Source organism: Eschrichtius robustus, chromosome 13 (assembly GCF_028021215.1).
Source record: "Eschrichtius robustus isolate mEscRob2 chromosome 13, mEscRob2.pri, whole genome shotgun sequence".
In the NCBI taxonomy this organism is placed as follows: Eukaryota; Metazoa; Chordata; class Mammalia; order Artiodactyla; family Eschrichtiidae; genus Eschrichtius; species Eschrichtius robustus.
In genome coordinates this window covers 59985307-60012213 of record NC_090836.1, presented here as the reverse complement: position 1 = coordinate 60012213, position 26907 = coordinate 59985307, and the positions used below count along the sequence as shown (strand labels likewise).

The window sequence follows — 26907 nt, the reverse complement described above, 5'->3', positions numbered from 1 at the left end:
TGCTGCCTTCGATCCCCCTTGGTTTAGTGATTATTTAGACTGCTTTCTAAAGCCAGGCTGATAGATCCCATTTCACCAGTCTGTGCTGCTGGATAACACATAATGTCTGTCTGAAAGTTTCTTTAATTCTGGCTTTAGGGTTGCAAAATAGATCAGCTTCCTACTTTAGTAATTCAGTAGGCACTTGAGAATTCCAGAATCATCTTTTCACATTTAGTAAGAGAGAAAAGTGTTCCTATGGGGGAGATTTCCCTTGTCCTTTTCAGACCCGCTCTCTTGATTTTGTTGGTCATGGGTAAAGCAGCTTGCTTCTTCTGCAGAGGGGTGCCGAGAATCTGTAGAGATGGTGACACGGGCTTATCCAGCAGAGTTAAAAGACTGTCCAGTCCAATAACCACCCACCCATCTCCCCTCTCTGCTGGGGATCCACTGGACCTAATTCCAGAGGCCTCCTGCTTAAATATAAGCCGGGTGGTACTCTGACCTCCTATTTAACTTTGAATCCCTCCCCCACTCCCAGATTCAAGTCGCTGGTATCTACGATTCCCCAGGAAATAATTTTAGCCTCGTTGTCATCACTAACTACAAACATCCTTCCTGTAATTGCGTAGAACCAACTGCTTATGTACTGAAAACAGCTACTGAAATTCCTCATGAAAGTTCAACTCTTTTGAATGTATTTTCAGATAGACATAGCCTATTCCTTAAATCAGTTTTTTTTCCTTAGAGTATAATTATTTTTTCAGTGGTTAATATTAAAAAAACACCACATTTTTATTTTGTTGAAATTGTGTTCCTTTCCCTGAGTGCATCTTTGGCTCTGAGGAAAGGTTGGGTTCCCTATCTCCCTCTTAGTCCCCCTAAATCCATCATTTCTCGCCTGCTGCTATAGCAAGTCAACTGCTGAGACGGAAGCTTCTAAGAGCCCAAGAAGTTACCAAACTGAATTTTCGCCACATACTCAGGAAAAATTGTGGGGACGGGTAAGATGAAAAATGAGAGGATAAAAACAATTCAAGCCCAGGACCACAAATGGTGGGCCATTCATGAAATCATGTCCGAGGAGTGTACCCCTAGCATTGGGCCACCAGCCCACAATCTGTGACAAAGCCTTCACTCAGTGTCAGCTACCCTGGAGATGTGTGCAGCGTCTACACAACGCTATACACACACGTGAGAATGTGGTACTTCATTCAATACACAGAATCTTTTATCTGTTTGGTACTGAGGATCAGAGATGAAGGCTAAATTTTTTTTTACTTGAACAGGTACTGGGTGATGCCTTACTCACTTCAAACTTCCCCTTCTTCCTTCCCCTACTCTTGTACCTAGTAGGCATCTTGTTCTCCCCTCATTTTTAACATTAAAAAATCTTGTTTAACGAAAATTGCATTTACACTTGTAAAATTTTAGGGCAATTGATTTAACTGTTTTGGGGGGATAACAACAGGAGGCAACACTGTGTATTTGAAAAACATGGGTTTAGTGTTATAACAACTGTAACACCATGGCCGACAAAACCAATAACATTTAACATTTCATGCATGCTCCACATATGAGGTACTATGCAAAGTTCTTTACATACGTTATCTTACCAATCTTCACAACAATCCAGTGAGGTAAATGTCATTATTATTGCCATTTTACTGATGAGAAAACTGAGATGCGGTGTAACTTGCTAAGGTTATTCAAGACAGGGCTGTGAGCTTTGTCAAAAGATGTTCTCATTTCTAAAGTAGGGCTACTCATAACTATTTTATGAGACTCAAATGAGAAATTAGGGGTAAAAGTGTTAAAAAGCACGTTTTGATTTTTTTTTTTTTTTCTGTTTTGGGAGTTTACAAACAATGCAGTCTGCCAAGTTCAGAGGGAAGGGCCTCTTGGTCACCACATTATAAGATTATACCGGAGATTCTATCAGCTTATCTCACTCTCTGTTATACACTTGGTGGCACCTTGTATCTTAGGCGTGGATGATGTGCGAGTCTTACGTAGAGTTTAGGGGAACAGGGAGTGTCCCCTAGAGAGGGAAAATGGTGTTGACTGTCCCTTAAGTGCACCCCGGCCATAATGGCTTTTGAAGTTGCCCAGGCACAGGCGTGCAGGGGCAAAGGGTGTTTGAAGATGTAGGTGTTAAAGTTATTCAGGTATAGTATTGCCTATAGAGCACAAGATGACTGCTAGTGAAAAGATGGTTTGTCATTCACAGTTGCCAAAAGCAGGGGGGCACATCCAGCCATGCAGGACCACTTGGTGGGTAGAAGAAGGAGAGGGAAGAAAGCAGGGGCAAGAGCCTTTACTGTGGTTTCCATGGGAAGGAATGGGCAGGACAAGCAGACTTAGAATTGGCTAGTTTGAATAATGTCATCAGGCTCGGGGTGTAGGTGTTGCCCCGAGTTATCTGGTACCTGGCCCTGGGGTGATTAGGGCAGGAAATATTGACCTAGCGTGTAAGAGTCCTGCAAGAGCCTGATAAAGAAGGAGGTTGGGGGTGTGGGCTTTGGGTTGCTTGGTTTGCACTTGAAAGGCGCACTTGCAGGGGGAGTCATTGCTATCTCCAGGGATAGCCCTGGGCGAGGCAGTCCCTCCTGGGTAAGCAAGGTCCCAAGATAGCAAAGCATCATAAAGTACAGAAAATGAAAACCATGACTGATACCTAGGGATTCTGTGTTCTAATCCAGTGAGACTCCTTTCTTCTTTGGTCCAAGAAAATCTACAATTCAAGGGGAGTTTACAAACAATGCCGTCTGCCAAGTTCAGAGGGAAGGGCCTCTTGGTCACCACATTATAAGATTATACCGGAGAGTCTATCAGCTTATCTCACTCTCTGTTATATATTCTATCAGCTTATCTCACTCTCTGTTATACACTCTCTGTTATACATCACTCTCTGATCATACATATACATGGTGATCACAGGTGGTGAGTGCTGGGACAGTCTGGGCTCAGGACGATGTGGGAGCATCAGACAGGTTTCGAAAATGGTGGGTCACAGAAAGCTTTCTGGAGGAGGTGATGTTTGAACTGAGTATGGAAAAACTCACAGAAGTTGGAAAGATGAAAAAGAAGAAAGGCATTCCAAGCAGAGACCAACACATGTGAACACCTGGGGAGGCCTGAGACATGGAAACTGCAGGATGTGGTTTGATATGGCTGGAGAGGAGAGAACGTGGGGGGTTGGGGAGGAGGGATTGGCAACAGGGTTTGCGAGTGAGGGATGAGGCAAGACAAGTTGATTTTGTGGGTTAAACTAAGGAGTTAAACTCTACCGTGAAAGCCACAGGAAACCACTGAAGGACTGAATGTACGGGAGACGTGAGCAGAATTTCATCTTGGACAAACTCGTGGGGTGGCAGGGAGTGTGTGTGTCTTGGGGGTCTATGCAAACCAATATAGGAGACTGCCACAGTTATCCAGGCAAAAAGGGAGGAGAGCCAGAATTAATGCAATTTCAGTGCTAGGGGAGAAAGGGAACAGAGACAAGAGACAAGAAGGCTACCTGAATTTGGTCAAATTAAAGTCCCAAGTGAAATTTAAATTACAGTAAAGACATGTCTAAAGACTATGAACTGAAATTTGGGAAGTTAACTATTTATTCCTCAAACTAAAACTGATTGCTTCTTTCTGCCTTACAGATTTTTTAGGTGATACAGAGACACTTTATCTGTATCTACAGTGGGCCAAAATCTTACCAGGTTGAGATTCAGGCACATACCTAGATATGAACATATAATATGCATAAGCAACAGGATACTTGGTAACATCTAGAAAAGTAACTGGGAGTTTTAGAATTCACTTGAGTATCTGGCACTGGAGCAAAAAGGTGGAAAGAAGGAGCATTCAACTGGGGTTTTTGGGCGACTTGGGTTCCAATTCCATCCTTGCCAGTTATGTGATTTTTGGGTATGTTGTTTACCTCTTACAAGCATGAATTTCATCATCTGTGAAAATGAAGGTGTTGGATTAGGTCATCTCCAAGGTCTTTTCTATTCTAAAGCCTGTGGGTAGACATAGCTTTTGACTCATCAAAAACCTCTGCAACCCATCTAAGTGATTTTAATTCCGCTTATTTGCGCAATTAGGGTAATGCTCTAGCAATCATGATTAAATTTCAGTTTTGCACTGTGTAATGTGACCTCAGGTATACAGCTTAGTCATTCTGGTAATTTGTGGATAAAAGATTATCCTTTTCGTTCTTTACAGTAGAGCTTACTCTAAATGTAGTTAGCTATTAGTGCGAGCTCTGAATTGGTTTTACTGTAATTAACATAAATCTACCAAAATTAGCCTTTCTCTTCCCATTATACAATTAATTGTGTTCTGAGGAGTTTCTACAGCTAAGGCAAAGGGGGCTTCAAATTACTCTGTAATAGTCATTCAGGACCAGACCATATCCACCTAACACTTCTCACGATTACAAGACCCTGGGGCAGTGGACTTTATGCTCAAGCCAGCAGCTGTAAGATGGAAGGTGGACCCTTGCTCCCAGTTAATCATGCTGCTAAAACTTCTGAGATCTTCAAATGAGATAGGCTTACACCCTGGGAGAATCTGGTTTAACTAGGATTTCCTTTTGCTGCTGAGCTTGAAGACTCAATGAAAAAAGATCTTGAACTTCCTCCTGTACTCCGCTGCACTGAGCCCCGGAGAATAACAGCTGCTGGGGGATGGGGGCTTCAGTGAGTTCAGGTCTCCCACCACAGGGATGGTGGCTTCCCCACGTTAAAATCCAAGACCCCGATTTCAGTGCGCTTAAGAGTTGATAACTTTAATCCCCAAGACTCTTCTTTCTAAACTTCCCTTCGTCTTGTAGATTGAAACCCTGGGGGGTAGAGTGTCTGAGATAAGGAAAATGCATTCTTCCGGTCCTCCTCTGATACTATCTGGAAGAGAGGGATGGAGAAGGATAAGGAGAGACACAGGAGAAACGTACCAACCGGGGCTGAATGCCTTGCAGAGGTCTCACCGTCTCTCTGTTCTGCCTGTGCTATTTCTTAGGTGGCAGATTTCCACACACCCTTTCCATCTCTCTTGCCATATTTTCCTAGGCTTTACTCTATTGGGCAGACAACACTACTAATTATAGAGTACAACTATGGCTAAATGCAAGCAGGTCTGCTAAGGGTCCCTTCAGGACAAGAAGTATGAAGAGAAAATAAAGAGGAAGATTTCTTATTTCAGTCTTTACTAGAAGACTCCAAACTCATTCTGTAGATTCATTCAATGAACATTGTGAAATAAATGTTTACTGTGAACATCTTAATACATACACATAATAGATGATTAAGGAATGTAGCTCCTTCCATGGAAATTTTTATAATCAAATAATCTTCACCGTATATGTATACAAAAAGTAAAAGGTTATTTTTGTGCTGACAGATTTAAAGACCAATTGATTATGTAACAGAGTTCCTTCAAATAAGTGCCTCACAAGAAAACTTATAACCTAAAAACGTCCAGCGCCATGTGGTATTTTGTGTGTCGAACCAATAAGCTCATTAAAATAACATTGGGTCTTTATTCCCGTCTTGCCACTAGGTTCTTCATGACGGGAATAAAGACACAGACCTACTAGAGAATGGACTTGAGGATATGGGGAGGGGGTGGGGTGAGATGTGACAGGGTAAGAAAGTGTCATGGACATATATACACTACCAAATGTAAAATAGATAACTAGTGGGAAGCAGCCGCATAGCACAGGGAGATCAGCTCGGTGCTTTGTGACCACCTAGAGGGGTGGGATGGGGAGGGTGGGAGGGAGGGAGATGCAAGAGGGAAGAGAAATGGGAACATATTGTATATGTATAACTGATTCACTTTGTTATAAAGCAGAAGCTAACACACCATTGTAAGGCAATTATACTTCAATAAAGATGTTTAAAAAAAAAAAAACATTGGGTAAACCCAAACACAATACAATGAAAGTTCTAACACAGCCCACATTAACCAACCAACTTTAAAATAATATCTTTGTTACGTGCTAAGGTTAAAAATTCAGCAAATTCTTTATATTTTTTCCACTTGAGATCATGTGTGGTTTTCTACTTTCCCGAGAAGTACACTTCTGTGGCTTTTTTGATCAAAGGAAGGTTATTTTTGCAAAGAGACATCTTTTGCAGAGGTCCCTGTTCTACTTAATCAAGGTTTCAAGCAGAAAAAGGAGCACAAGAGCGTTTACTAGTTTTGTAGCGAAACATAAAAATTCTTAGATTCTCTTCTTAGTGTGGACTTTGGAAAGGAAGGCGTGCATGTAAGGTTAGTCATCACTGTGTGTGTGTGTGTGTGTGTGTGAGAGAGAGAGAGAGAGAGAGGGAGAGAGAGACAGACAGACGGAGAGACAGACAGACAGAGACAGAGAGAGAGAGGCAGAAAAGGAGGTGGAAGGAGGAAATAAAGGAATTTGGCTGCAAAATTGAGTAACAGTTTGAAACACTTGGCTTCCAGTTGTGAAAGATGAGCAACACTGGGGAAAAGGCTGGGCTAACAAGGGACCACTTGAGGAAAGCTTAATCTCAGCTGGCAGGCTGACGAGGAAGGTCAGCTCGGTGCACGCGTTCCCAGCTGGAGTTGGGCTCCCATTGCCAGAACAATTGTCTTCTGCATTTCAGCTTCTGAAGCTAACTGAAGGTGCCTTCACAGCCAGCTCCTCGGTGTCTCCCCTTAAAAGGGTTGGCTCTCTGCTGCCATGCCATGTCAATGTTTTGTTTCATTTCCACTGAGCAAGCGGCACAAAGGAAACTGTTTCTTATCGGTGTGTGGCTGTGTGTGTGTTAGTGTGTGCATGAGATGGCTTTCTTTCCCCTTGACCATCACAGTCTTTGTTGGAAGATGAAATCAAACTCCTTCTGAAGCCAAGAAGGGCAAAATGAACATGGAAAAAATGTGCATATGTTAAAAATGAGACACTTGAAAATTAGGGATTGCTGAATAATTTTTTTACATATATATTCCTTTTCATATTCTTTTCCATTATGGTTTATTACAAGATACTGAATATAATTCCCTGTGTTATACAGTAGGACCTCGTTGTTTATCTATTTTGTATATAGTATTGAATAGTTTGTATCTGCTATAATTTTAAATTATTAATGTTCACAGAAAACTACAGTTGAGTGTACTGTTGTAAGAGCTTTTAGAGATTATATCCCAATGTAACCTAAATTTTCTAAACATCAGTTCTTCCTTGAGGAGGTGCTCTTTACATTGAATATGCTTTATAATTAATTGGTCAGCTATTGGTTTTTCATGTCGACTTTGTAATACAATAAATGATTAACACATAGGTTTACAGCAGCAAATGAACTGAAGGACTGAAGAAACTAAATGGATAGTTCAGGAAAAGTTCTTCTTTGTTTGAAGGAAGGGACTTTTCTCTGACTTATCCAGATTTCTTATTTACACAGAAGTCTGTATCACTGGCTTAATTGTTAAACCGTGCAGAGCTTACAGAGTGATCGATAAGTAGATAAAACTTTGAAATAATTCTCCATTCTGAATCAAATAAATGATGTGTCAATTCATCTTATCTCATCAGTTTTAAAGGTAAATACAAACTTAAATAAAATTGGCCTATTAAGAAAGTTCATGTCTCTTTGAATTGACAAATAGTTCCAAAGAATTCAGCTACTTTGACACATAGATCTGGTCATAGAAAAAAAAAGAAGTTTCATTTTTAACTTGGAAGTTATTAGTCAACTGATCACTCTTTATAATACTTGGGCACTACCACAATTTATCTTCGACTTCGAAACAAGAGAAATAGTTTTTGTGGTAGTAAGAAAATGGATATATGAAAAGGTATCTACTAATCTTAAAAGATAGGCCCTAAGCTATATAATATTATTCTCATTTTACTGAAAACTAAAAACTGCATTTCCCAGGATTCCTTGAAGAAATATTTGTGGTATTAGGGCTTCATAAACTGTGTTCCTAAGAAGAAGTATTTCAGCACCAATTACAATTACTATGAGGCATAGCTAAACATTAGAAGGCTCGTTTTCTTGTGTTTCTGGTAAACTGACCCTGAAGATAATTTCAAAGAGGCCCCCCAAACGTTTTGAGCAATGGAAATAGCCTTGCAATAAGCTAACGGGCCCCCAAGATAGGGATGATAATAGTACCTGTGTCAAAAGGTTGTTGTGGGATGTGGGATTGAGTAAAGTAGTAGCATAATGCCTGGCACTCAGGAAGAAGAGTATAAACGTCAGCTGTTATAATTAGTGTCATTACAATAATAAAGTAATTTAGACAAGTAAATTCTGGTGTGTTTGTTAAACAACTCATGGCATCATTTAAGCAAAATACAATTTAATTGTATTTCCAAAGGGGCTGAGCCATAATTGTGGGATACCAGTAGCCTTGTGTTGTTTTCTTACTTGCAGACAAGTAGTTCTCATCTGTCTTTCTCTGGGCTCTTTTAGCCACTGGGATTTCAGCAGCTGGTTCAGCCAATTCTATTCAATTCAACATTACAAGTATTTACTGAACATCTCTTAAGTGCCAGGCACTGGTGTGGGCACTTGGGAAATAAAGTAGAAAATTTCCTAGCCTGGCGGAGCTCACAGTCTAGTGAGGAAGATAAACCCTGAAGGAAAGACAGCCCATCATTACCTCCTGGAGAATTATTCCATCTGATTTTAAGGAAGATGGTTTCATGGACAATGGTTGGTTCTTTTGCATACTTTTCAAGTAAATTCCAGCTTTTCCAATCCCAGATTTAAACATTGAGAATGAGGGTATGAGGAAGGGCTCCTGCTTACGAAGCATTTTAAAAATAGTTAACCCAATGTGTGGTTAATGGATGTTGACTAGACTTATCGTGGCTATCATTTTCGATACAAATATTGTATCTTTATGTGTACACCTGACACTAATGTTATACATCAATTATATCTCAATTAAAATTAAAGATTTTTTAATTAAAAAAAGGAAAAAAAAAGTTAACCTACTAATTTGAACACCCTGTTAACCGTCTTTTAGCATTACTACTAGATAACATTATTCCATATTGTGAAATCAAATGATCAACGTTCTTTTACCTACCACTTTCAAATAAGGCCTTTCCACTGGGCTCAACCAGTGTAAAAAAAAAAAAAAATTAACTTGAAGAGGTGGGAGAAAACACCAGAGATTTCAAGAATGAGCCTGCTTCCTACCATGTCACCTATGGAGAACCAAATTAATTTTGAATTATGAAAATTTTTATAAAAAATTCCACCACACAGCCTATGCAATGTCTCCTTTTCCCATAGCTAAGGAGTTCCATGGGTGAAACTGAGCATGTAGTTGGCGTCTATAATGACTGAATAAAACTGTATATCGAAGCTGACAGATCTGGGAATAAAAGAGTTGTAGTAGGTTGGAACTCATGGGTAGTTTAACAAATGAAATCCTAAGATACATCAAAAATAGCAATAGGACTAAATTATCAGCTTGGTAAGTAATATATCAGTTGTGGCGCTAATGCCAGTATGATTCACTTTTCTACTACAAAATGAGACTGTATAAAGGAAAACACTGCACCAGGAGTGAGGAGGTTGAAGCTCATAGGAAGGAATCTGCCTTCTCATGAAGAATTCAATTTACCAGAAATATCCACTTGTGAGTGTTTACAAGGAAATGTGCCATTTAGCATTATTCTAAATTTATATAAATAACTGAACAAAACCAGAAGAATTACTTCACAAAATTGCTCAATGCAGCACTCACTACTGTTTTTCATTTCTGTATTATGGCATATGATTTGGTTTAATTGGAAACATACTTAAATTTATAGCTAAAATGACTTAAATGTATACATTCAATAGAAGAAATATAAAAAATGCTTTATTAAGGTAAGTAGATATTAGGTATCAGTTGTAAAACTATAAATATTCCGCAATGTCTTTAATTTTATGATAGTTAATTGTTTACTTGGTTATTATGTCTATGCTTTTGACAGTTACATGTTTTGGAAATTAAAAACGAACAGTTCAGTTAAAAACTTGACTTTGAGAAATTATAGACTAATTTTGTGTTTCTGAACTTTTTAAAGCACATCCAAGTGGGAATGGTTTCATTATTAAAATATAATTTTATTTAATTACAAAGGGTATTTTTTTATTCCAATCTTCTAACTCATTGGTGACTGCCACCTTTCACTGCAGATCAGAACTCCGCCTTTACTTCGAAGAAAATGTGTAAAGGGAAAAAAGATCGAAGATCTGATTGAGGATCATGCTTACTATATGTAAAAATTCATTATTGTCACAAAAACTCTGCCATGCACATGTTGAACATATTCAGTAAAATATTTATTCTAAATCTACACCACAAAATTGTTTGAATCAGAGCCACTACTTAAAAAAGAAATCACTCAGACTAACTCAGTCAATTAGTTTCAATAATTGCCCCATAACAAAAACACTACTAAGAAAACCCGGGCATCCTGAAGAAAAAGAAAGAACTTCATTAAAACGCAGAAAAGTCACTGATATCATTATATTTTTAACGAATTTTGCAAGTAGGTTGTAGAGCAAACTATGAATTTTGCAACTGACCTGAATTTTAAGACTGCTGTAACAATTAAGGCTTTTGTAACCATCTCTAAAGTACAAAATTTTCCTTCATTTAAAATAGTTTTCTTTGCTTGAAGGGAAGTAGAAATATATTAAATAATTTTCAAGGAAGATTCTGAAAAGTTTCTTTAATTTTGAAACCGTATCTTAAATGCTTAGAACACATGTATGACACCAGGGCATCCTTAATTAGTTATAATTGAGATTTTTGATTGGTTTTTTAAATTAAAACTAGTTTTACCAGTTATGTGTAAAATTAAATTCTGTTACAAAGTTACATATGAAAAAGTAACCAAACCACATAAAATTAAAAAAAAAAAATCTTTCTCTTGGTTCCTTTAGTTTATGTGACATAAATTTGCCTGTGGATGAAATGTTCATGTCTTTAAGCAAGAGCAGGGAAAAACTCAGTTTTCGTTTAAAAATAAAATGGCTGTTCTAGATCAATAAAGAAAAGTATATTTACTATATTAAGATGTTCATTAGGATTTAGTTTTCTATTTGGATGCCACACTAACTGGATGAAAGATACATCAAAGTAGTATAGGGAGCTTACTTTTAAGACCCTATTAGCAAAAATGTCCACATTTGATGCATTAAAATAACTTACCTATAATAAGATTAGATGCTAGCACTACTTTATTTCTGACAGATCACTACTGCTAGGTTGAGATGTACTAAACTTTGGAAATAACTATTGTCTGCTTTTATGTCTTAACCTTGGTGTGTTCCTTGTTTTCTGCTGAGTGAGCTTTATCAGCCCCTGTTGTAAAATCAGAGCCCATAATCAATGGAAGAGAGAAACAGAGAGACAGAGAGACAGAGAGAGAGAGGGAGAGAGAGAGAGAGAGAGAAAGATTAAGATTGAAAATTTCCAGTGTTTATACCATGCATGTTCAGTGGTCCAATTACAGATCCACTGGAGAATGCAGTTCAGTAAGAAAAGAGAGTTAATATTAATGTTTGGACTGGCTTAAGACTAAGCTTTTCTGGGGAAGAAAGATTCTAAAGCTGTACATAAGCAGCTCTAACCTTCTATGAAGAGATTGAAGAAACTTTCTTTACCTACGAGTTGGACTAGCCAGTTATCAGATTGTGGCAAATCTATTTGCCAAACGTGTACAGCTGGAACTTGCCACCATCAATCTGAAGAAAATGAAATGCTTGTTCTTTTCTGGGGAGAGGAGGAAGATTAAGAGATAACAGTTTCACTCAAAGAAGTGGTGGTAACTTATTACAAACAATAAAAGATAGTAGTCTGGTCTTTCACCCACATCAGTCTTTGCACACTGCAACTTTCTCATCAAAGCTTAATTACCACTGGGCCCCAGTGGAGCGGGGCTGTAACTTCGTGTTCCCATTTAAGAGCAAAAAGAAGTTATCTCTTAAAATAATACAACCAGTAAAACACAAGCTTATTTATTCAAATATGAGTAAATAAAGATTTCTCTTTCAGGTTGTGAGTGCACAAGTGAAGGAGAAATGGTCACTTAATTCTAGGTGTAACCAAAAGAGGGCACCATCTACCCTTAATGTCGGCACAGAGTTCCTGAGGTTGTCAAAACAAACCCCCCAACCTCAAACCCTTCAACCCACCAAGGCAGGGCATCCGATGGCCTCTGGCATTTTGTACTCTATAAGGAGATCAATTCTGAAATTGCCCATCACGAAGAACATCAGTTTGGTTATTTACTTCAGGACTGATTTCTACATTTAGCACTCATATTCCCTGAAATGTTAACCATTAGATGCAAGTATTTGACATTTCACTGTGACGCTTTTCACAGACACTCTGAGTTTAATATTTTATAGGACAATGAGAAAATTTCCCCTTAGGCCAGGACACAGGCTGTCATCAACTAGCACGAGAAAAAGCTGACAATTAACTTCCTAATGGTATCTTAACTCCAAGGGGTTATCCATAATGATAGATAGGGAACAGTGGCAGTCAGATCTCCCCAGCGCATGGAGGATGCAGTCAACTGCATTTGAGGTATGTGGGAAATGATTTGAAGCAGTATTTTATGCCAACTTTTAGTAACAGAAGCCTAACAAATGAGTGAGAGAAAAAAAGTCGTGACATTTATTTTCTGTATCCTTAAACAAGTCTTCTAACAAGTGTATTATTTAAATAGGTAAATGTTTGGGGGGATTGCACAACTCCCTTGTATATGGCCAGTTTCTTCAGGGTGATGGGGAAGAATAGTTCTAGGCTCTTAAGTGCAACTGCCAACCACTCTCAGAAATTCACGATACAGGAGAATACGTGATTCTTGAAACACTGAGTTTAGCAGTTAAACCCAGAGACTGCAGATGAATAGTACAGACAGTTTCGTAGTACAGATAGCTGTTTAGGAGGAGGAAATGTGACTTCTTAGAGAATGATCACTTAGGGGAGCAGATTTCCATCACTGTAAAAATATCACTACACCATGCAATTAAGTGCCACTGAAGGGAAACCTGGTGGGGAAATAGATTAATTTTATAAACTTTTCAGATCGGGAAAGCAGCCAAAATAGTTTTATGGTAGGTGAGGAAGGGACTGCCATCTACTAACACTAAAATATAGCAGGATAATCCCTCCCTTTCAACGCAAAATCAAAGCAAGTAAAAAAGAATTTTTTTTCTTCCTCACTCTGTCTCTAGAAAAAGAATCACTATCTAGTGTAAAGCGTTGTGCAAGCCTCTTCATGTTTCTTCCCTCCAGAAAACAACTAAACAGAGGAAAGACCGAGTTCACAAACATCCCAACTCGCTCCTGCCAAGGTACATCAGAGAAGCCGAAACTGGGATTGCCAGGGTTTGGGGTGGGCTCACCGCAGTGCCTCGAGTTCAAACCTAAACAGGTAACCTTGTGGCCACGAGTGCCCCTTTTCCCGAGTGGTCCCGACCCCTGGTCTCTCTGCGCGAAGGAAGCGAGCCCCAAATTCTCCCCAGGGCGATGGAGAGTTGTCGACTTGGTTCCCAAGAATCGGGTTCCTCCTGGGTCACCTCATCCACCCAACCACCTGTTACCCTCCGGGCCTGGATTTTCCAGAGACAAGATTATGAAATGAGCCGCTGCCTCGTCTCCGCAGTTGGGGTTTGGAGTCTGTGGTGGGGGGATGACGGGCTGGGAGGATCCCCGAGGGATGACAGAGAGCTTCAGGTCTCCACTTGGGTGTCTGCGCCGCTGTTTACCCGCCCCGCCGCCTTCAGCCCACTTCCCTTTCCTCCCCCGGAGGAGGAGATGGTTAAAGATTACACCGTGGCCGCGGGCACTTCAAAGGCCGGCTCGGGCAGCCAAAGGTAAAGATAACGTTCTGGCAGCTCTTATCGGGCTTGTGGTTGCCACATTATAATCACTTCATTTAAAAAAAAAAAGGGGGGGGGGTGGGAGAGAAGAAAGAAAAGAAAAGAAAAAGGTTACATCACGCGACTGTGCAAGGGATGCAGAGTAAATTCCTTTGGAGCTGGACGAGTTGGAGTTCTCCTTTGGGGAAATTTTTACAGCCCATCTCTTCGTGGAACGCGACAGGACAAGGAGGGGAGGTTGGGGCAGGGACCAACTGGGCAGCCTGCCCTTGGGTTCCAGGCTCAGGGGCACAAATGTCCACACTGCAGGCAAATGCCTCCAGTCGGAGGAATTCGCGCGGCGACCTGCCTAGAGCTGGACCGCAAAGCTGCAGCGCACCAGCGCTTTCCCGGGTTGCACTTGAAGGCGCTTCTCTGCGGGCCCAGAAAGTGCGGGCGTGCTACCCCGAGACACGTGCATTTCCCAGGGGCCCAAACACGCCTGGCCAAGACGCCCTTTGCAAACTCGCCCGCCCCCTCCAGAGCAGGCGGGAGCCGAGGAGCCCCCAGCCTGGCCTAGGGCCCGCCTCCTTTCCTCCCTCTGCCCCCTTTCCGGAGCGGAGTGAAGGCGCACTTACAGGTAGGAGGTGAAGACACTGAGGTTGGAGGGCAGCTCCGAAAGCCCCAGGTCGGAGCAGTCCACCCTGAGCAGCATCCTGCCGTCCGGCTCGCACTGACAGTGCGCGGGGCACCCCCGCAGCAGCGCGCCCGGCCTCGGCGAGCCGCCCCCGGCCGCCAGCTGGAGCAGGACGGGCAAGGCCAGGAGCAAGCCGGCCGAGGAGATGTCCATGGTGCCCGGGCAGGGGGCCGCGAGCGGGGCGCGGCGGGAGGGCAGCGTCGGGCTTGCGGCGGAAGGTGGCGCGCCAGGCGCAGCTCGGCGGGCTTCTGCGGCTCCGCGGGCGCCTACAGCGCGGGGCGCCGCGCTCCTGACCCCCGGCGGGGGCGCCGAGGAGAAGCGCTGCGGGGCCCGGCCGTGCCCCTGCCGCCACGCGGGCCTCGGGAGCGGCCCTGGCTGCAGCCGCTGCGGGGGCCGTGCGCGCTGCTGCTGCAGGCGGCCTGCTCGGTGTGCAGCAGCATCTCCGCTCGCACGCTCGTTTTTTAAAGCGCTCCGGCCCGAATCGCGCGCCCAGTGACGTCAGCGCAGCCCGGCTTCCCAGGCACCCCCCGCCTGGCCCCACTTTCCCTCCTCCGACCCCCTCCCTCCTTTCCCGACTCCGCGGCTTGGAGGCGGCTGGCGGCGCGAGGTGCAGGCGAGTTCTCAGCGCTCGGGCTTTGCCTCCGGGGCGCAGATTCCGGCGCTCAGCACCGCAGGAGGGGCAGAGGAACCCCATCCCCACCCCCACTCCCTCCCGCGTCCTGGCGACCCAGGTCAGAGAGCCGAAAGGGACCTGCTTCAGACGGACGCAGACAGACGCGCAGGGGCCGAGGGATGCGGCACGCTTCCTCTAAGAACACTTCAAATAATGGAGGGACTACATGGAGTGCTTAGAAAAAAAAAAAAAAAGACTACAATTCAATCCAGAAAAACAGTTACACTAACAGGGTAAGGAACCAGGCGTCCCCAGGCGAAGGATGGGTGGCCTTTTTGATCCTTACCTCAAGCCGCCCTGTCTGGCTCGCTTTTGCCCTAAAATCGAAACGCTGGGCTAATCGCTAAGTAAATACAGCTCGTGAGCAAGCACTCCAATTCTGTCTAATCCACGGGGTAAGAAGTCGAAGTGACTGTTTTTTTAAAGTGATTTAGGATCCTCTGGAAGTCAGTCACCTTTAGTAAAGCAATGCGGGACAGACAGATAGATGGGTGTTTGCTTTTGTTCGGCGGCCTTTTCATCCTAAGTGTCCCAGGGTTTTCTAAGTAAGTGCAGTCCCACCCAGGTGTGAGAACCGTTGCCAGTGCAAAATGCGTGTTCTCACACTCTTCAAAAGTGTCCTGCAGGGAACCCGCAGGAGAAAGGAGGAAAAGGACTCAGGGCTTTCTTGGAGAAAAGGCCTCGGTGAGGAGCAAGTCGACGTCTGCAGACCTGAGTGAGTGGCTGAAAGAAGTTAAGGCCCAAGCCTGCCACTTCAACTCACAAAAATGTACAGTTTTCACTCCAGGCACAATGTCTCCTTGCTTCATGAAGGTGGAGAACCCTTATGGCTTTTAAGGCCTCTCTTAATCTTCTTCCATCCTGCTGAGTTTCCCATATAAATTTCTGAATTTTACAGTTGGGAAGATTTTTTTCTTTGTGTGTATTTACTCTCCTTCATTTAAGAAGTGATCCCCAAAGCTGGCTAACCACCTGTGGAACTTTAAAAAATATATAGATTCCTGGACCTAAATCGGTATTCTGAACATGTCCCTTTCTATGGAGAATCCCATCATTAGCAAGCTTGTGATTCTTTGGACTGGATGGAAGGAGAAAGTGGCTAAGCTTTATATACTCCATTCTCTTCATTTTGCAAATAAAGATCCTGCAGCCCAGAGATTTTGGAAAATTTGACAGTGGCTGCTGAAAACTGTGAGTTAACCCTGATTTCTGGATATCAGTGCAGTGCCTAATTCTGTCCTGGTCCTTCACTTGTCCCTTTGCACATCACATCCATTACCATCCCTTTGCTTATTCTCACGTTATTCTTGCTTCTCCCAGCCATTCCTTCTACATTTATAGAATGCCTACTGATTACCTATTTTCCTTCCCTTTTTAAAAAACCTATCCCCAGATTACTTATTTTGTAAGTAAGCAGTTCAAGACTTACTCTTTCTGTAAAACCTCCTGTAACTATAGTCTAATTAATCATCAGGCAACAAATCTTTGTAGAATAGCTACAATCATGATACAGCAGTGACCTAGGGAGGCAAGTTACCTCTCTTCATGGAGCTTGCAATCTAAGAGGAGCACAGACTCTGCACAGGAATCCCAGGAATCTCACTGAAAGTGTATGTTATAAATACCACATAATTGAGCCCTGAAGTTTTCTTGAATGCTGATGTGTTTTGTTTTCCCAACTTTATTGTGATAGCTTTTGGAGCCACTTGTCTTTACCTGTAGGACTCATACAATGGACTCATGGTAGTGGAAACTTAACAAATATTTATTGACTGACTGATTTATCAACACAGGCATCCAAATATGGTTGTGTCCATCATCTTACTGAGGGCTTTTGTCAACAGTTTCTATGATTTCAGGGTTCCAAAAAGAGCATAGCACTTTGGTTGTGGAATGAATCAGGCAGAACTGGATTTGAATCTAGGTTTTGACAGTTTTAGGCATTTGATCAGAAGCACAGAATGAGCCTATCTAAGTCTCTGTAAAGGAGGATTATTATTTACCTAGGTAGTTCTAAATGTGAAAATCTCTGGAACTTGGCTTAGAGCAGAGTAAATTTTCAACCTGTGTTAGTGCCTTTCCTCTTCTGTTCAGGAATTGAAGCTTGTTAACAAATTCATGTAAAGCAGAGGGATTTCTGATTCAATTACAAGGAAGAAAGACAGCTATGCTGGATGAAGCCCGGTGTAATGAACATCTGTTACTTATTTTTTGTTTTTTCACATGCCCAACATTTCTCCTCTTTCTTTTTGGTAAGAGCACTCCACACTTTTCCTTTGGGAAACTACCTCCCAAACCTTAGGTGACTCTGGTAGAGCTGTCAATCATGTAGCCCCACTTTCCTGCCCCTGGGGTAAGTATATGACCCAAGCAGAGCAATCGGAATCCATCTGGGGGATTGTCATGGACTCTGGGGTGAGAGGCTCTTTTCTGGCTTCATGAGTTCTAAGGACAAGGAAACCTGGAGCTCAAGGGAACTGTCATTCTCCCTTGTGGAGAGAGCTCACCAGGAACTGAACATAAGCATTAGTGAGGAGAAAAGCAAAATCCTAAGGTCCTCTTTTAAACATCTGGATCTAAAGCTGTTTCTACTCCATCACTTCCCAACTGGGTGAACAATCAATTTTGTTTTGTCCTGTTGCTTAAGGTAATGAGTAAGGATTTATCTGTGATCACTTGCAATCAAGGATGCTCAGTAAAAACCTGCAAGTCCAGGAAGCATGAATACGTGAGTGAGACCTGATGAAATTCAAGGTCTTGTAGACCTTAAAACATAGAAAATCATATGGGTTGAAAATAAGAATGGTTCTTCTAATAGTGATTTTATTGTCTGAATGCATATATGCTAATTACTTTATCTTAGCTAATAAGAAAATACAGCAAACCAGATTCCTTGTGCACTACAAAGAAAAAGAAAAGAAAGAAAGCTCTACTAAGGGCTCTGAGTAGTGGTCTCTCTGTTTTATGGCAAATAACATTTAATTTATAAGATCAAGTTATCAAATTGCATGATAAGGACCATAAGCATTGACTCAGCTCTTTATACATTTACATGTTCGCACTCAGTCCTCACCTCATACCAACCTTATGAGGTCAGCATTATTCTTACCCCAAATTTAAGGATGAGAAATGCAAGTCATTTTCCTAATGGTGACTAACAAGTCAGTGATGCAACCAAATTCTAACCTGAGTCTTTTGACTTTAAGTTCTTTACCCTTTCCTAAATCCCTTGGGAATTCTAGACATACAGAGAGTTAAACTGGATAGTATCTTGGGTTTACTATTGTTTTACTGAGAAAGAAATTCACATATTTTGGTAAAGAAAAAAAAAGTGTAGTCTTTTTGGACTGCAGTGGAACCATTTGGAGCAGAGAATGGTGGTTTTTTCCTGTGACAGAAAGGACAAGTATATATTCAACGTTTTCCCCCTTAAGTATATATATTTCTAGTTTCTTTCGACAACCAGTTACCCACAGGAATACATAGCGGTGAGATGTCAGAGCAAAACAACTCCACCCCTTACATGTGATAGTAAGGTTAGTAGGCTAAAGTAGATTCATTTGGTATTATGTCTGGGTGAGATGTTCATATTATTTATGGTTTTGAAAGGTATCTGACTGCTAATGAGCTGGTGTGTAATGGGAATATCTCATGCCAGGATTGAAATCCCTTTTTACTTCTTAGACTCTTTGCAAGTTCCTAAAATCAGTTCTGGTAAAGTACAGTCTAGTTTGTGTTTCTGGGCTTGCTAAACGGATGCTTTCCTAATTCTTTAATCTTTGATAAAAGTCCACAACTAAAAACATTTGTGTACACCGCATGAATTACTAATAAGCTTAGTTGAAGCATGCCAGGATAATTTAAGTTAACAGGTAAGTCAATAGTTCTTTTACAAGTATAGTGAAATAGTGTTTACACAACTGGTGGGCCATTACGGACTTATTTAACTTGTTTGAAAGAGTATAGAGCCCATTATGTGCCCTGCTCATTTTACATTCATGATATAATCAGGCTTATGCTGAATTTCTTAACTTCCTTTTACTAACAAAGTCTAATTAATTGCGAAAGGAGGAGGATTTAAGAATAAAGATCTATTTTCTTTCAGAATTATTTATTTAGCAAGAAAGCATTAGTTCAGCTAATTCATTACTTTGAAATAGCTTATCATATAATATCAATCGGATCTGTCTTTGATATTATCCAACACAAAGGAAACCTTTAAATATATCCACATGTTCACAACATGCTAAGAGAAAGGACAGTGGTACATGATATTATTAATTCTTTAGCTCATTTTGATCTCCTTGTTTTATTTCATGTATGATAATGAACATGATTCTACTGGTATGCAGCCTGCTTCCTGGGAACATGTGTCCAATCAAATTCACATGTAAACCAGGGAGAGGTTTTCTTTTCAAACTAAGAATAAGATTAATGAGAAAAAAAATAGTAAAACACTTTAAATGATCTTCCTGCTCATTCCCATGTTTTAAAAATTCTGCCAAATATCACCTTAGTATCCAGACAGACTCTTCCATATGCCCATTTTGGTGGATCTTTTAACGGTTTCTTTAGAACTACACTTTTTTAGGATTTTTGACCATCTATCGTGTCCACATGCTCATATTTAAATGTCAGGGTTCAGACAGACTACACACCTTGCTCCAAAATGATGAGAGGCTAACAGGTTCCCATTGGCAGGGATGGTTCTCCCAAGGCCCGTTGCTAGAGTATATTCAATCTACAGTCTCTCAACTGCAATTCTGAAATCCTAAGAGCTCTGAAAAAGGAAAAGTTTCTGAAACAAACTTGGTGGCACAATGTGAACTGAACGGACATGAATCAGTTTATAGTCTTTTTCTCGTTTCGTGTTAATATTCGCTCAGTTTGCCACAGAAATGTTGATGTGTTTGATTGCAGGGTGCTTCCTCAGACTCCACTGGGGGTTTTATATAATATATGGGATATCATTCCCAATATAGGCTATTTTTCAAATCCTCCAAAATTCTGCATTTGCAGCATCTGTGACCTTGACATTTTTGGCAAAGGGATTATGAACCTATAAACATCAGCAAACTTTGGAATATTCATCTCGTAAACAATTTTCAGAAGAAAGACAGAAAAAAGGAGCGTTAGAACTTGTTGGATGAGGAAAGAGAGGGAAGTACCTTCGAAAGCACAACCTAGAGAGAGGAGAAAGGAAGTGGTCAGCTCAGGTGAGTGAGCGGCCATCATTGGACACATTCTCCTTTGCAGAGTACAGGGCAGAACTTCCTGTCTCTTCTTCTGGGGACATATCTGTAGAGTAGCTAGTAGAAACCATTCTATATGTTAGCAACGAGCTCTGTCTCAAACACTAGAGAATAAATAACCACTGATAAGCATATTTCAGGAAAGAAAAACCAGAGGTGTTGAGCAGATAGTAATAGTAAAAGTAAGGGGAAGGAATTGTACAGTTCACTTAGAAGAACAAATTTATGGCTTTTATTCCATGGACGTGCAGGATTTATAAAGGACAGTAAACAAACACAGAGCACGCTATTTCCCCAAATGCTTTATTTTGATAAGTCTGGTGTATTTTCATTGAGTATGCATAGTAGCATTTCACTGCAAGTGCAGTCTCATAAAGCAGGGCAAAATATATTGCGCAAACATTGTGGCTCAAGCCAATGAGTCATAATAAAACATTGTCCAGATTGCTGCAATTAAAATTTACAGAAGCTTTTTGTTGAGTGTTGTTAGGTTTGTGGATTAATAAAATAAGCCTGTTTGTTTGGTTTTTTTTAATTTTTTTTATTTTTTATTTTTTTTCACACACACACACTGTATTTTATTTTTACAAGCGATAAATAGACTGACACCAAGCATTGTACATGGATGACCACAACAAAAGCAACAATGATTGCAATTACCAAACATGAAACACACTCATACTATGTCATAATATTGACATTCAGTCCAGTAATCCTCCACTGTAACAGCTCCTTTACTTTGCAGTGAAAATTGATTTGTATATTCTTTGCCTCTGAGTCCTTGTGGGATTTTTTTTTTTTTAATTCAGACAGAAAGTCACAAAAATTATACTCATCCTCATCAGTTCACTCAGTCCCATGTAATTAATTTTTTTTTTTCATCTTGATCTTTTGTTAGCACTTTTATGAGTTCATCAGTTTTTCATTAGAGTTCTGAAAATGCTTATTCATTCAGTTCAGCAGTACAGTCAGTTACCAGAAACCTGTACTTGTCAGAGTCTTTTCCATGAATTTCTTGAAGAAGCCTGTTTGTTTTAATTTTTCTTTAACAAGGACTAACATTTTGATTTTAAGTTTCATAGATTTTTCTTCTTTTGCATAGATTTTAGATTGTATTTAGTAGAAAGAAATCTCATTGCAGCTTTAAAAATATATAGATATTCTAAATACATTTTCTAAGAGGCGATCCCTCTCCTTTTCTTCCCATCCTTCACTCTCCTTTGTTCACATTCTCTCTGTTTTTCCCCCTCCCATTTTCTCCCTAACTTCCCATGGGGTTGGCTGGGAGAGCGTGGAATGGTGTGAGGGTCATTGGCTTGGTCACCTATGAGAAGGGCAGCATGACATAGCAGCACAGTACAGGTTTTGGGTTCTCACAGACCAGGGTTCAAATCTCTGCTCTGTCATTTACAAGTTGTGGGACTTGGAGGAACTTCATCTGTGAGGCCCAATTTCCTCATGTGCACGATGAGGACAATTGTACCAACTTTGCAGAGCCATTAGCAGAACAAGACCTAGTGTGTTACAGGGACTTCCATGCAGTAAGCACTTAATATATGGTAGTAATAAAGGACCTTCCATTCTTTTCCTGAATTTTTTCCTTGAGAAAGTCTATTCAACTCTATAGAGACTTTCACTTTTTTCTTTCACTTTTTTCTTTTGCTAATGACATGGTACTTTGAACATTTACTGTGGTTTCACATGAAAGTAGAGTGTTTCACAAAATTTTGAGATCACCTTGGTCGGGAACATTTGCTAGTGAAACAGTCTGAGTTACATTTATCAGGCCTCAGTTTCCAGTTTTAGTAAAGCCTCAGTTCCCAGTTTTAATTAAAATGTATCTATCCAAAGACATATATTGCACGTTCAATAGATGCCAAGCACTGGAAACGTGGGGATAAATACATATGGCGCCTGCTTTCAAGTAATTCACCACTGAGTTGAGAAGACAGACATGAAAAACAGAAAATTAAAATGCAGGATAATAACAGGGATAAAAAAAATGCTGCTAGGGTAAAAAGGAGGGAGGAACTAACTCTGCCTCAGAGAAAGGCTTCACAGAAAAGGTGATATTTGGAGCAAGTTCTTGAAGGCTCAGCATGAGTTTGTTAAGGGAAGAGAAGTGGAAGGCCATCCCTGGGAGTGTGATGAGGACAGAGGTAATTTTTAGACAATGATTAGCATGGTGCTAGCTCAGGGTGAACATGTGTGAATCTTGGGAAACTGGCATAAGGAGAAGCTGGAGAGATACACTAAGGCAGAGGGATTGTGAAAAGGGTGTTACATGCCATCTTATTAAGCTTGGGCTTGATCCTGGGTGCAATAGGGGGCCAGGGCATCTTAAGCAGGGGAATGATGTCACATTTTTTCTTTGGGAAAAGAGGACTTCAGTGTCAGCATGGGGCACTGTGGGAGCAGGAGTCAGGAGTTATCACTGATTTCAGTATATGCATATTTGAGCAAGAGGTGAGAAATGTATGTAGCACTGAACATGGCGAGGTAGTAGGTGTTAGATTCCTGAGATATTTCAGGGGTGGAATTGGCACAACTTCGTGCCTATGATACCTACAAGGGACAGAATGGTTGTAATGTCTTTTTTGCCTTTAGCCTGGGAGGCTGGGTAGATGATGATTATTTACTGAAAAATGTTGTTACCATTTTTGAGTCCTTATTTGTGCCAGGTGCTGTGCTAGGTGACTTAAATGCATCTTTTAAAAAATTTATCCCTGTCAACAACTTGTAGGGGAAATATAATTATCCTCTTTTAAACAAATAAGGAAAGTGAGGCTCAGAGAAATTAAAAAACTTTCCAAAGTTGCTTTTCCAGTAAGTGGCGAAGTTGACATTGAATCTGTGGTCCAATAGGACTCCAAAACCACACTTTTAAGCCCCGGAAGAGGATCAGGCTTTGAAAAAAAGATAGTAAATTTAAATTTGGACACGTCAAGTTTGCAGTTGAAAAAAGTTTTCAAATATCGCTTAGGCTGCTGACTATAACATGGAATTTTACAGCTTCAGATCTTTCTTGTGGACTCTTTGATTTAAGCCAGACATAAATTCTTGATCACAGGTTTGATGCAATGGCCTCTGTGTTTGTGTTGCTCTCTCCCAATGGTAGATCACATGCAGGGCTCAGAAAACCCAAAATTCAGGAGCTGTGACAATGTCCTAACCAATTATGATGGCAAATATTTTTGGCAAGTGATTTCTAAGGTTCTTTATTCTACTTGAGCTTTTTCCAGTCACATAATGGCTGAAATTTAATGCATTTTGAAGACATAAAAGACTTTTCCCCCTTTTATGAATGATATTACCCAAGTAATTAAAACTGTTTTCCTCTTATAAACTGTCATTTTTCTTCATCTTTCTGTTTCATCAGGCCATAATGTAGTTTCTGAAGGCATTTTATAAATGTTTCTTTGATAAGTCAGTTACAAGAGGAATGAATACAAGCTAGTTGTAGAAATATTGAAAATAAACAATTATAGAACAAAATTAAAATCATGTGCAACCCCGCCACTTGAACATAAGAGCTGTTAACATTTTACCTATTTCATTTCAGTGTTCTTAGTACATATATATATTTTACCCAATTGTGGTAGTTTTCCACTTATAATGGGAAAATATTATCCCTCATTAATAATATTTGTAAATACCAGTTTTTTTATGTCTTCATGATGGTTTATTCTCCCTATCCCACAGATGAGGAAATTGGTGCTCAAAGAAGTTGAAAAACTTCCCAAAGTATGAAGCAGATTTGACTCCGTTCTATACACTATGTGACCTCTCAATTTGGCAAGGAAGATTCAAGATTTAGAGAAATGACCATACTAGAATGCAGGGTATGGGAAGTTCGTTAGGAGAAGTTCAGAGGTTTTAGGAGTTTGGAGGCAGAAGGGAGTATGTCCTGCTGGTAGAATTAGGGAAGGCTTTATGGGGCAGACTGCATCTGAGATGCATCTTAAAGCAAGGGCAGTAATTTGACATTGGAGAAAGATATTTAAGAGCAGGGAACAGTATGAACAAAGGGATGATGGCAGGAAAGCTTGGAACCTATTTGGGAAATTGTGTTTAATTCAAACTTGGTTGACTTCTGGGCTTTTAAAAAGTTTTTGTGTGCAAAGCTATAAAATTGAAAGTTAGGAGAAGATTGAATTAATTTCAGATACTTTGTAGATGGATGGGTAGGAAAGGAATTATGCCTTAGGAGCCTAACTTTGGCATTGGGGCCTGGGGATGACTGAAGGGAGAAGGTGGCAGAAAGACTACTGATTCAGTGTATACTTATTGGGCACTATTATATTCTGGGTATACCAGCTAGAACAATACAACAGACAAAGTTTCCAAGCTGGCTGGTTGAGAGAAAGGTGGTGCTATTGAGAAAATGAGCAGATGTGGGAAAGAAAAGTCCAGATTTGGGTACCTTGAGTTTGGGTGGCCCAGGACTCAACTGGATATTCAGGCTGGTTCTTCAGAGAGAGGGGAGGGATAGACGTCCACATGTTTGGGAATTCTAGCTGATGAGGTGGTCATGGTTGATACTGATATTGAGAGGTGATGGATGTAAGTGTGGGAACTGGTGGAATTGTGGAGGAAGGGATTGTAGATAAATATCTTACATTTACTGACTATTCATCAGGCACTGTTCTAAGCATTTTACAGGTATTATTTAATCCTCAAAACAACCCCATGAGGTAGTTATTATTTACTTCCCCACTTTGTAGATACCCCCATTTTACCTAGAGATATGGGTTTGCTTCCAGACGACTGCAATAAAGCAAGCCACACAAATTTTTTGGCTTCCCACTATGTAAAAATTATGTTTATACTATGCTGTAGTCTATTAAGTGTGCAATAGCAGTATGTCTAAGAAACCGATGTACATATCTTAAAAAATACTTTATTGCTAAAAAATGGTACCCATCATTTGAAACTTCAGTGATTCATAATCTTTTTTGCTAGTGGAGGGTCTTGCCTTGATGCTGATGGCTGCTGACTTTTCAGGGTGGTGGTTGCTAAAGGTTGGAGTGGCTGTGGACGTTTCTTAAATTAAGACAAACAATGAAGCTTGCTGCATTGATTGACTCTTCCTGTCACGAACAATTTCTCTGTAGCATGTAATGCTGTTTGAGAGCATTTACCTACAAGCAGAACTTCTTTCAAAATTGGCGTCAACCTTCTCAAATCCTGCTGCTGCTTCGATGCCTAGATTTATGTAATATTCTAAATCCTTTGTTAACAATCGATTAAATTCACCTTCTCATATGGGTACAGTTCATGCACCCAAAACAATGAGAGTAGTAACATCAAAGATCTCTAATTAAAGATCGCCGTAACAAATATAATAATAATGAGAAAGCTTGAAATGTTGCAAGAATTACCAAAATGTGACACAGAGACACAAAGTGAGCAAATGCTGTTGGAAAAATGGCGCTGATAGACTTGCTTGTCACAGGGTTGCCACAAACCTTCAGTTGTAAAAAATGCAGTATCTGCAAAGTGCAGTACAATGAGATATGACTGTATAGATGAGGAGACTGAGGCCCAGGATCACACAGCTGGAGAATGTTAGATCTGGGATTTGACCTCAAGCAGGCTGACTCTAAACCTATGTTGTCAGGCTCTCCTTTCTGCTTCCCAAGGAGAAGAGAGAGAGAAGACAAATCTGAGAAATCTCAACACTTCGAGGAGAAATCAGGAAGAGGAGTCAGCAGAGACCAAAAAGGAGCAGTTACGAAAGGGCATGGGAAGGAAGCCCAGAGAGGCTGTCACCAGGAGGATGGGTAGGCACAGTGTCAAACACTATAGGCACATCTGTTGAAAGGCACATCATTGTGGGTATGAAGCAGGTGTCAGTGAAACACTAAGGCTGCATCTTTGTGGTTTGAAACAAGGTTTTGTTCAGTTACTTAGCCAGGAAGAATATTCAGAAGAAGTATGGTTATTAAGCAACTGGTACCTGGTTGGTTGATCGTGGTCTATATCTACATTTACATATTCTTAGTTTTCAATACCAGGACTAATCACTTATTAATGGAAATCTGACGTAACCTCACCCACTAATAATTTTGAATAGCTGGGGGAATAACTCATTTGAGGGAGAGAAAAGTCTGACTCATATGCTTTTTGCTGAAAAGAAATATGTTTACTAATTTAGAGTACGAACAAAAAAGAAAACTACTCCTGGAATTGGGTTTAACAAAATTGCGTCAAATTAAGCACATGCCTGAAGGAAAGTTACAAATGACTTACAATTATTATTTCAGTGGTTTTATGAGTAAATTTGTAGTTCCAGAACCACCTTCCTTAAGGCTATCCTCTTAATTTAATTCAATAAGAATTTATTGACCACTATTACAGATTTAAGCTGTGCCAGGCACAAAGAGTGCTGTAAAAGGGATATTTACTTATTTATGGAATAAATATTTACTGAGAACTTACTTGGTTTGGCACTGT

At 40.6% G+C, this 26907-nt stretch overlaps 1 protein-coding gene across 2 annotated transcripts in view; it reads right to left on the bottom strand.

The window, feature by feature from the left end:
* The window catches only part of LGR5 (leucine rich repeat containing G protein-coupled receptor 5), a 120967-nt gene extending 106244 nt beyond the window's left edge, over nucleotides 1–14723 (bottom strand). For both annotated transcript variants that reach the window (XM_068560522.1, XM_068560523.1), the window contains exon 1: nucleotides 14468–14723. In XM_068560522.1, coding sequence (XP_068416623.1) covers nucleotides 14468–14679 — 212 coding nt within the window. In that variant the 5' untranslated portion in view covers nucleotides 14680–14723. The remainder of the gene's footprint in view (nucleotides 1–14467) is intronic.
* Between the last annotated feature and the right edge of the window lie 12184 nt (nucleotides 14724–26907).